The sequence below is a fragment of the Vespa velutina genome, chromosome 7 (genome assembly GCF_912470025.1).
Source record: "Vespa velutina chromosome 7, iVesVel2.1, whole genome shotgun sequence".
Taxonomy (NCBI): Eukaryota; Metazoa; Arthropoda; class Insecta; order Hymenoptera; family Vespidae; genus Vespa; species Vespa velutina.
This window is the reverse complement of record NC_062194.1, coordinates 4,589,740-4,602,225: the sequence shown is the minus strand read 5'-3', so window position 1 is coordinate 4,602,225 and position 12,486 is coordinate 4,589,740. Positions and strand designations below refer to the sequence as shown.

Genomic DNA, 12,486 nt, shown 5'->3' with positions numbered 1-12,486 from the left:
CCACTTATCATCAAAGACAAACAAAAGTTTGAATAAATCGTCAACAAAGATCCTATAACAACATCGACGTTTGTTATTATTATTTGATACGAACGTGGCTGACGCTATTGATCATTATAATACTGGGAAATACCCACACTGGCGAAAGTAGTTTATCGCGTACGTAATAATTCATTACCATGAATAACAATTTCGTTTCCATTATTAAAAATCACTTTTTCCTTGATAAATCGATTGATAAAGTTCATTGTCAAGGTAACTTAAAATATATTGGTTAATATCATTTTAACGATATTTCAACAAGACGATCAATTAAAAATTAAAATATAAATAGACTCGACAAAATTTATTAAACGTTTATCATAAATGTAATGATACATATCAAGGATTATTAGAAATTAACTACGTTTACTTTAAGTCCGTCTAATCAAGATCGACTTCAATCCTAACGAATAAACCGTATATTAACTCTGTACGTGTCGGTAATAGCGTTTTTCCTAATGTCTCATCTAATTAAATTGTTAAGAAATTATTTTGGATTTTTTCATTGTCCGTCTGATTAAAAAGTAGATATTTATAAAACTATGACGAACGAAGGGGACTCTAATTTTATGATTCTTTTGATATCTAAATTCCTTACGTAGTACAAGATTAGAAAATTTCCTCTTTGTTAAATGTAATATTATTTTTTTTTTACGTATAAAATTATGAAAATTTCCTCTTTGTTAAATGTAATATTATTTTTAAGACTTGTTTTTCTTTTTTTTTTTTTTTTCTTCTTCTTTATTAGTTTAAGTCTCAATAAAATACGAAAACAATTTCCCTCGAGTTCTTTAAAAAATTTTCGTTGACCTCTTTAAAAATTTCAACGATCCAGGTAAAAAGATACAAAGAGCTTAATATACTTGTAGAGATAGATAAGACAAATAGGATGGGTCATTAACTTAATGCTTTCCCTTTACTATTAGTTCTAAGTTTCCCAATAGATATAAAAGACGAAGGAACCATCGCAAATTCGTCAGTAGCGTTTGAAATTTTCTAGTGTCAAGAGATTATTTTTCAAAAGGAATACGTGTAAAAATGATAAAAATAATCAATATGTCGTACAGCATCAATGCCATTTTTATGATTCTGATAGCCCTGCAATTGCAAAGTATCGAATGTAAGTTTTATTCTTTAAACCAGTCGGATAAGGATACGTACGATTTGTTTCATTGATATTTTCTTTCTTCTTCTTCCTTTTTTTTCTTTCTTTTTTTTTTTTTCTTCTTTTTATTTTCTTCTTCTTTGCAAATCTAATGAATCACGAAAGCTTTTACGTTTTCACGTAGTACAATATAAACGTAATTAATATGAATAATTGAAAGATACATATGCTGATCGTGACTCACTCAATGCGTATTATCATTTAACAAACAACTCGAACTTTCGACTTTGCATGTTTTTTTTTTTTTATTAAACGAGTTTCTTACTGCAAAGCTTATTGATTTCTTCGAAAAAAAAAAAAATAAAAGAATTGTTATGTTTAGAGAGTGATATGGATTGAAATTATTTTTTTTTTATTTTTTTTCTTTTCATTGTTCAGGTAATCCTATCGATAATAAAAAAGATCTAACTAGAATTCAACGAAGCATACATTTTCTTGGACCAAATTCGGAGGAATTATCAGACTTTCAACGTTCTTGGAAGTTTCCTTACTTTCCGTCCATCAGTTATATTTTCAAGGACAATGACGACATTGATGACGATGATGAGGACATACCCGACACAAATGAGAGGCTCGATAAATTGGAAAAGACACAGAAAGAAATTCTAACGCTTTTGAAGAAATTGGGCGATGGTGAGATTTAAAGTTTCGTTAAATAAAATCATAAAATTTCAATTTAAATTCGAACTAATTGTTAAGTAGAAATTTACAAATTATACGATTATAAAAAAAATTTCGAATTTAAAAAAAGATAAAAAAAGAAAAAAGATAGAGTAAATTAAATCGCAACGTTCGTAACGATAAATAATTAAGAAACAAAACGAAAAACTTTTAACTTTTTAAAATTATTTATATGTTATATGACAGATTTATTGGCTATAAAGGATCGAACATCACAGGAACAATCGAATGAAAATAAAGAAAGTTGTTCGACAATTAATGAGATAAAAGAAACGACTAGTTTTCCAAGCAGCGAGATAAAAACGACCACAAGAAAAAGTATAGAAATAGAATCTGTCCCCATAATAACTATCAGCACGTTCAACAAAACAATCGCTGAAGAACCTACGGAAGTAGTTTTTCCATCAGCAAACAATAACATGTTCGTGACTACGACACCTGCTTCAGAAACGATCACCTTTGAGACAATCGAGGAAAATGAAATTCCATCGATTTCATTAGAAAATCAATCTCAAACAACTGAAAACGATGAAAATATTACCGTAAATCCTAAAACTAAAACCAACAAAATATCGATCGATTTAATTGATCAAAACAATTCTATATCTGACATAAATTTTCCTGAATCTTCTTCGTTTCCTATTTATGTGTAGGCACAAAATAAATTGTTTAATAGTTACGTAAACGTTAAATTAGTATGAAATAATAACTCATAAAAAATCATATATACGTTGACAGTGATCGACTTTAATTTTGTGTACAATAAAAAAGAAAAATATAAAAAAAAAAAACAGAAAAAAGAAAGCGAAAAAAACGAAGGAACGAAAGCACGAAAAATTTCAAATCAATATAATGTTTATTATAACACATGAGAAAAAATATGCTTCGGTATGCATTAATTTCTTCATTGTTATCGTGTATTCGTTCGAAATGATGATTAATCAAGCACGAAGTGATTTCGAGTCAAATAATGTTTTATGATACCAAATATTATTCGATAAAAAGAATTATTTTGTATTGTTACAAAAATCTATTTCTTTTAAACTTCAGTCAAACAATATAATATTTTTATATAACATATAAAATTATATATAAATATTCTTATAGGTATAATATTTCTTTTTTTTTTTTTTGCAATAATTATTATCATTAGTGTATTCCTTAAATATTGAAAAGAAAAATAGAAAAAAAAAAAAAAAGAAAAAAAAAACAAGAAGAAAGAAAAGATTATCGAAATTTCACGTACATATACCTTCATTGCGATTTTATATTATCACATATAAAAATATTAATCACCATGTCGATAACTATTTATATATATAAACTTTATATACGTAGATATATTACATATATATCCGAATGAATCATTTAGAAGTCTAGACGATAAAACGAAAGTACTGATTACTTTTTAATAAGATTTAAGTTTTATTCACAATCATCACGATATAAAAAAAAAAAAAAAAACAAAAAAATTTACAATGTTTTAAATCTGCCTTGATTTACTTTATTACTTTTGTATAGGAAAATAATCAAATACTATGTATATCAGCCGATATATATTTATTGAATTAAATGTATGCTTCGTTGATATATTTCTCAATCGTTTATATTAAACCGAAGATATTCATGCATTTAATCTTAAGTGAATTCAACTAATATAAATATGTACACATAATACACAGGTTAGTATACGTACATATTCGTAATAATTAAAATTTCGTAATGTTCATAAATGAATGTATATATATATATATATATATATATATATATATATATATATATATATATAGTACATATGTTTCAATCGATCTTTGTGTAATTCTTCGATTCATTTCTAATCTATTTCACAGCAATGACAGCATCCACATAATAGAAATAATTCTCTCTCTCTCTCTCTCTCTCTCTCTCTCTCTCTCTCTCTCTCTCTCTCTCTCTCTCTCTCTCTTCCTTTCTCTTTCTCTATCAACTATTTTCTCGTACTGTTATACATGTATGTTTATATCCGAACGTGTTTTTATCGATTCTATCGACGAAACCGTAGAATTATTGCACAAGTCTCGTATACTTTGACAGCCTAGTCACAAGCAATCTTCTGGGATTCCTCAAGGCCATTAACGTCACACACATCGTATTCAAACGACGTTCCGTATCCATCTCGTTAAGGAATAATAAGAAAAATGAAATACCTTTATTCCTTATTAAGGGAAAAATAAATGAACGGTTATTTTATACGGAAGACTATCTTAACTTATGAAATTATGCCGTCGTTAATATGAATTCAATGAAAATCGATATGTCCGTTCGATGACCACGAACGTTTATGAAGAATAAAAAGAAAGAAATAAGAAATAAAGAAAAAGATATTACGCGGACAGATACGACTAGAATTTTAATGTGATTTTTAAGGTCACGCGTATACATTGAAAAAGGGTAGACCACAGTCACCGAGAACTCAGAACGTTTTTAGACATGGCTACGTGCGTTAAGTGCCTATTCCTCATTTTTTCTTCTATCTTCTTCGTGCTCATGAGAGCAGGTAAGAAATGACATCTCCGACGATCATTCGAAAAATCATCTTTTATTATCGATTACGACGAATTATTTTTTTCCAATGTAAATAAAAAAAAAAAAAAAAAAACAAGAAAAAGAAACAAAGAAAATGTGTTCTTCTACGACAGTGAGTTTCTTCGAGAAATAGTGAAAATCATTGTAACTTTCGATTTAACGTCATATAGAAAATTGTATTTCACGTGAAACGTCGGATATAACGTTAATAGTGAAATGTGAATGTCGTGTTTGATATGAAATTTGTGCTACATCTTCGAAAAAAATTTATTTATTTATTTTCGAGAAAAATCTAGTGGCTCGTAAAAATTATTCGAGCTGGTGACATAAGTGTTATTTAAATGATTATAAAAAAAAAAAATTTAATATGCAATTGGGACGATTTTAAAAGTCGTATGAATCAATGCAGTGTATATTGAAAAGTGAACGTCATATGAAGTAATAGTATCGATTATATCGTAATGCATATAGAAAAAGTATATATATACATATATATACGTACATAACTTGAACGTTTTTTATATATTCTTAATCACAGTATAATTATATATACACCCATTATGAAAATATAAAATTATTATTTACAAAAATAATAAAAGAGATAGTGACCTGAATTTGGTTTGGCCTAAATAAATTGATGATGACGAATTAAAAGTCCTTGAAATCTAAGATACCTGACGGTAGATGCAAATCTTCTCTCTTTCTCCTTATTCTTTTTACCTTGATGAATAAATTGTAAATATGATAATTAACTAAAATGTTAATATATTATAAAACCTAAAATATTATAATAAACAAAACAAGCTAATCAATAAGAGCTTCGTATTTATCTAAAATTTCTCTATTTATTTAAAATCTTTATTCTCACTTTATAATGAAATAATTTAATTTTTTTCTTAATACATTAGTACCTTTAACAATAGTCAATATTTTTAAATACTATAAAAAACATATAAAAAACAAAAAAAATAAAAAATAAAAAATATTTCAATTCATTTGAAACGTCCTTTAAAAAGTACATAGACATATATACGCGCACGGATATAAAATCCGAATCCAATAGAAAACTCGCTGAGCTTTCTGTACGTGCTGTACTTAGTTTTCTTCTCGTTAACTCGAAATAAACGAACAAAGAAAGAGAAAGAGAGAGAGAGAGAGAGAGAGAGAGAGAGAGAGAGAGAGAGAGAAAGATAGATAAAGAGAAAAAGTGAACAAACCAGAGAGACTAAATTTTTCAACGTGTTCGACGTGAGATGAAAAAAGAAGTGGAAAGTTATAAAAGGTTTAGCACGTTCGTTCTCTTTCGAACAATTTCCCTTTTTTTTGCGTGTCACGAAGGAAATGTGTTTTCTTCTTCTTCTTCTTCTTCTTCTTCTTCTTCTCTTTGTTCCGCTTCTTCTTTTGTTCTGTCTTTTCCTCTCTCTTTCTCTCTCTTTCTCTATCTCTATCTCTTCTTCTTCTTTCTTTCTTTTTCTTTTTTTTCATTCATACCCGCAGACGATCGCGTGCATTTCAACGATGAACACGAGAAACGATGGAACACACCACCGGAACTGACACCGGAGCAGGTTACCAGGAAAAAGCCGGAGACGATAAATGGAAGAGCAGAGGCACGATTTCTTCCATTCAGTGCAAGCTTCAGCCTAAACGGTGCCCAGGACAATAGAGAGGCTTTGCAATTGGGAGCAGCCCTCGGGGGTATCAGTGTATCTCAAAGTTCTAGCTTCTCTAAAGCTGAAGCCAATTCCTTTGGGAATACTGGGTACGCGTTTCCACAAACTAAGAGAAATAAGAGAGAAATATACTTTTATATTTGTATAGAACAATTTATATCTTACAATAATCATTTATCATGATTAAAAATGATTTTTATAATATATCGAATTGAATCGAAGAGATTGCTTTAAGTTTCGATTGCAATGTTTTTTTATTATTTTAAATTTATGAAATCGTAAAACGATTATATAAATATCATATGTTCAGGATGAATGGTTAATTGAAAATTGAAAAGAAAAAAAATTGTGGTTAATTGATTCTTTTTTTTTTTTCTTTTTTTTTTTTTAGATCTTCGCTATCCGCTAGTCAATCCTCGTCATTCGCCGCAGGATTAACAGGAATTTCTGCGTCTAACGCTAATTCATTCAATGTAAATCATCCTGTTTTCGGTGGGCACTCAAATGCCAATAGCAATTCATTCAATATTGGTCAAGCGAGTACTTCCTCGCAAGCAAACGCACAAAACGGTCAGGCAAGTTCTGGTTCGCAGGCATCGATCGGTTCCGTGCATTCTTCAGCATCATCCAGTAGCAATGTGCATGTTCTCTCTGATGGTCTGATAATAGGACAACCACAGGGACCAAGAAAACCGGTCTGGACCAACATCGGACCTAATCATGATTTCCCCGGTGTGATATTAATATTTTCATCATTTACTAAATGCATAAACCTGTTGAACATAATATTAATCGTATTCATTAACTAATATTATTTATTAACAGGCCATCCTATCTCTAATAGACCTACAGTAACCATTAAAGACCCACCAATTACCATTGAACAAAAACAACCGATAACGTTGACATTAGGTAATTACAATCAACGCTGGCAAAATAATAGACCACAGCTTCAAGTGAACGAGTGGCATCCTAACGGAGAAGTCAACTTTCAAGGACATCAGTGGAGGCCACATTCGAAGCACGAGTACGCTCAAGGATATCCGTCAATTCCTAACTCGTGGTTGCAGGGTCAAGGACAGTCAAGTGGAGGTTTACACATCACCGTACCCTCAGCTGATTCTAGTGCCTCATCGAACTTCGGAGTTTATACTCAAGGACAAGCTACTTCGGTCCATCGGAATCCCTATGGACGAAACGAAGGTGGCTTTGCTAATGTCAATTCCATGAGACAAAACGGTCCATCTGTCGACTTTGTCAAATTTCCAGGACAAACTAATATTCAAAGTATACCGCGAGAATTTGTCAGGAGCAAACAAACGTTCGACGGCAAACATCAAATAGAAAGAAAGGATTTCGTTGAAAGTATCGTGTCAGACATCACGGATACAGTATCGGATTTATTAGATATTTCGTAATTTCACTCCTCTTGATCTATTGACTATGTTTTAATTATAGCTCATCCATTTGACTCCCGATCGTAGGTATTCGATCAATGATTAACGATCCGCCGATTACTTCCTTCTCAACGTTATCCTTACTCCAGGACTCATTCCGAGAAATTGATCCACGTTGAGAGATACAAAGAATCAATAATTGATTTTCTCATAAATCTCTCTACAGGGATTATTTATCGTGACGTCGCTTTCCATCGCATGAAACATTCTTTAATTAAAAATATGACGATATCTGTCGAAAACGATTTTGATTCTGCGAATCAAAGAACGTATTTTTACGGATAAGAAAAGAAAAGAATTTTCATAAATCAACGATTAACAATGCGCCGACTATGCAAAAACATCTATTTATTTTCTCATTCACATTACTGCCAGATGCGTCAGTTCCGGCGTTTAAATGGGTGAAGGTCAAAGTGCACGATCAATGAAATTCATAAAACATAAATTTTTAGCTCCATCTTTTAAATATGATATATCGATAATAAAAGATTATCTACGAATGATAATATCGTTCACGCTATTATGAACTGACGGTAACAACGATTTCTTCTTTAACATCTGTTGGTACATTTATCGAGATATGATAAAACAAAATAGAGATTATATTGCATAAGAAAAAGAAAAAAATAAATAAATAAGATAAAATATCATATATAAAGAAATCTACTTTATCTATGCAAAAATTTGTGTTCGATTCTCATTTAAGTCAATACTCGTTAATGCAATCTATTTATTTAATCTACTTATAAGAAAAATGAAAAAAAAATATTGAAAATAATCTCCTAGTAAACTGTTCGATGATACAATAGCAACAATAGTAGTAGTAGTAGTAGTAGTAGTAGTAATAAAAAAAAAAATAAATAATAATAATAATAATAATAATAATAATAACAAAAAATCCAAAGGGACAAGGTAAGTCTGCAATTATGTTACAAGGAGAAGTACAGTCGGGGTTATTATTTGTATTATTAGACGATCTATAATTATTATTGGAACGTTACAGACATTATACGTGTAAGACTCGTACGTGCAACAAATGATCGAAGATCAGGCGAGCGAGAAATAATGAAAGAGAGAGAGAAAGAAGGAGAGAAAGAGAAAAAGAGAAAAAGAGAAAGAGAGAGAGAAAGAGAGAGAGGGAGGGACTAAAAACTGATTGCATGAAACGTGATCACTACACTCACGATAATCAGTATCCATGAATTTTTCTCTCGATTAATTTGCAATGTTTTAGTAGGGGAAGAGCTAGTGACTAATTGAAAGCCAGCTTGGATTCTGAAAATCCCCGATCAATTATGACGCACTATAGAATTAATCTTCCGGATGCTCTATAATAACATAGAGAGAAAGAGAAAGAGAGAGAGAGAAAGAGAGAAGAAGAGTGTGTGTGTGTGTGTGTGTGTGTGTGTGTGTTCTTTTAGTAAATATCGAAAATTCATATATCAATTAATTTCTAATAAATATGTTTCTTAAATCGGAATAAATTAAATCATAAACGGAGAAAATAAATATACAGATTATATATTAAATTTTAATTAATTTGAATAAAAAGACAAAAGAAAAGAAATTATTGCAAGGAAAAAAAAGAAAAAAGAAAAAATAAAAAAGATAAGAGGAAGAAGAGGATAAGCCTCTTTCACGATCACGTTCGAAGGTTTGAATTATTGACTCGATGACTTTTATAGCTATCATACGTGTAGCCATTAAATAAGCACGTTAATGATCTCGACCGACGTGCTACCCGTTCGACGGATAGTATATCTCATGTTCATAGACGATATAGTTCCTCTTGTTGCTTCCACGATGAAACGAATCGATGATTGGTAGATAATGAGAAGAAACGTCGTTTATGAAAACGCATATATGGACTAGAGAATGCAAAATGATTGTGACTAATGAGCTCCCGAGAAAAAAAATTGAGAAAAAAATTTTTTTTAAATTAAAAAAAAAAGAGAGAAAAAAACAAAGAAAAATAAGAAAAAAAAGGGGAAAAAAAGAAAGGAAAAAATCAACGATTGGTTATCCGTTCGCCCTTCCTCATATATACATCATTCGACGAGGACGATCCTTCGGAGGATTATTATCCTTTCATCTGACCTAAGCCGCCAATGGTCAAGGATAAGCAGGATTAACGTCCCTCTTCTTCGTAGTAAGAAAAAGATAGATGGATAGATAAATAGATAGATAGATAGATAAATAGATAGAGAGAGAGAGAGAGAGAGAGAGAGAGAGAAAAGGAAGAAAAGACGAGGTTACGATCGTTATTGTCATCGGCATTGCTTTTAAATCTCAAAAGGAAATCTTTTCAAAAGGAACTAGCCAATGATATCAGAGTTTTATTCCAAGTAAGAATATTGCGCAAATGATTTCGAAGAAATGTAATTCAGTTCTACGTAGAAATGATTTTAGGATCACGCTGCAAATTTAATGTCTCGTATAAATTGATAATTAAGTTGATTGTTTTCTCTAAAAAAAAAAAAAAAAATAAAAAAATAAAAATAAAAAAAAAAAAAGAAAAAGCATAGAAATTTTATATATTTGTACACATAAATAAATATATATATATATATTCTTGTACCTCTATTCTAATAAAATGAACTTTATATAGATTAAATAAATCAAATCGATATAAATGTAAAATGCATGTGTGTATATAAATGCGTATGTATAATACCTAAAAAAAAAAAAAAAAAAAAAAAAAAAGGGGGGAAAAAAATACGTATGTGTAAGTACGCGTAATACGTACGCCTTAAAAATAAGTAGTAAATAAGTGGTAAATAAGTAGTAAGGATTTAAATTTTACGAAGATCTTTAATGAAGCCACGAGATAAGTATGTATTAATAGGGCCTATGATTTTCTTGGGAAACGATCCAATTAACTTGAATTTACACGGGGGGGGGGGGGGAAGAAAAAAAAATAAAGAAAAAGAACTCGAAAGACGAAAGGAAGATGTTAAAAGCGAAAGGAAAAGATGAAATCTATCTATCTTTGCAAGTTGCATATATTATCTCGAAGTATGATAACTTTAGAGATATGCTCTACAAAGTTTAATCTAAATATAGCTCACATCGTTAAGATAATCATCGGTGAAAGAACAGATACATGCAGTAGAGTAGAATAAAAAAAGGAAAATAATAAAAGAAAAAGTACATATAATCGTCGATCCTTTCGCCATCCGTCTCACAAGAGAGATCGCGAAAATGCAAGGCGTGCTGCTGGCTATGAAACGCATTTAACTGCATCCATACGCAAATCTTATTTGCGTGTAGACTTGGTCTCCTTGCTCTTGAAAACAAGGGAACGTACTGTTCTTCGATCTACAGGACGATTCATAAAATGTTTATCGAAATGTTGATTAATTGAGACACGAAATTAATGATATATATATTCACGAAAATATAAATAAAAATTAGTAAATAATTTATACGATTATCTAATCCATTCGTTTATTTTTATTTATAATTAAAGATTATTATTTAAGAAAAATAATCTTTCAAGGATTCCATCAAATATTATTAAAGATATTATCTGATATTATCTGAAAGATAGTGAAAGTATTATTGTAATATAAAGATAAGAAAAAAAAATGATACTGATAATATGGATTACGTAAGGATGCCACCTTTCTTTCTTACGTCCTTTCTTCGATTCTACCTTTCACTGCGAAGAAATTATCGTGTGTCGTTATTATTCATATTTCATTTTTTCTTTTGTCCTTTTTTCCCCTATCATTGATACTTTTATTCTATACGTTAGTTCTTTGTTATAACGCTAAATAATAATTTACAAATAACACAGATAATTTTTATTTAAATATAAATAAAATTTGTATGTTATAAGATATTAATACGTCTATAAAAATATGCAATTTTTAATAACGGATCCGTTAAAAAAAAAAGAAAAAAGAAAAAAAAGAAATAAACAAATAAAAAACTTTCTAAACGAAATTTCAATTTATACGAAAGATAAAATAATACCTTAAGTGTCTCAAATCGATGAGATATAAAAGAAAAATTTCTTTATATTTTTATTCACTCCGTAAATCATCTTGATAATGCACGGTTCTCATCTCAACGCACTTTACAACTTTAAATCTCATTGTAACAAAATTCATGCGAACGAATTGCAAATTCGTTTCGTGGTTAATGCCTTGTAAGACTCGTTTAAAATAAACGGAAGGAAGGAGAGAGAGAGAGAGAGAGAGAGAGAGAGAGAGAGAGAAGCCAGCAGGAGTCGTCGTTTAACCGTTGTAAGGTCAAGGCCGAGATGAGAGGTCGATGTTCAATGCGGCATAGATGCACCATCGAGCCATCTAAGAGTATATACAATGTTCTTCTTTAAAAGGTTGAAGTAAATGAGCGAGGGTGTAAATAAAAAGTAATTACTTATCTTAATTAAATTAATACAATGTCTTCGAATTGTATTGGAAAAAATGCGAGAAATTAACATTGAGCAATAATGAGATATCAATATGAAGAATCAAATGTATACATAGGTATACATGTAAATGCAAATGGGTGTGAACTTTTAAACATATCATGTAGCATGATTAATTCTCTTTGTTTTTCTTTTTCTTTTTTTTTTTTTCTTTTTTTTTTCTCTTTTTTTTTACTTTATCATATTTCTACATATTCAAGTTGATTGCAAAAGTTATAAGCAATTTTTTTTTTATAATCATCTTGTACGGATAAAATGATAAAAAGAAAGAAAAGGAAAAAAGAAGAGAAAAGGAAAATGGAAAGAAATTTTTTTCTTTTCATCCATGGACGATGATTTAAAAGTCTCAAGAGCGCAATTAAGGGACGCCTTGAGTACTTTGCACAAGAGATGACGTCTCTTCAGTGACGAAGAAAAATAAGATGCTGATGATAACAATGAAACTCGTTATCGAATAACGGCGAA

General features: G+C 30.0%; 2 protein-coding genes across 2 annotated transcripts; both read left to right on the top strand.

The window, feature by feature from the left end:
* Positions 1-1,006: 1,006 nt before the first annotated feature.
* On the top strand, positions 1,007-2,679 carry LOC124950777. The gene is made up of 3 exons (XM_047498045.1): positions 1,007-1,162; positions 1,586-1,840; positions 2,075-2,679. Exons 1-3 carry the CDS (start codon positions 1,081-1,083, stop codon positions 2,539-2,541), a joined length of 804 nt encoding a protein of 267 aa, XP_047354001.1. The 5' UTR covers positions 1,007-1,080; the 3' UTR covers positions 2,542-2,679.
* Positions 2,680-3,854: 1,175 nt separating this feature from the next.
* Positions 3,855-8,965, top strand: LOC124950775. The gene is made up of 4 exons (XM_047498042.1): positions 3,855-4,424; positions 5,951-6,215; positions 6,518-6,858; positions 6,952-8,965. Exons 1-4 carry the CDS (start codon positions 4,358-4,360, stop codon positions 7,542-7,544), a joined length of 1,266 nt encoding a protein of 421 aa, XP_047353998.1. The 5' UTR covers positions 3,855-4,357; the 3' UTR covers positions 7,545-8,965.
* Positions 8,966-12,486: the final 3,521 nt, after the last annotated feature.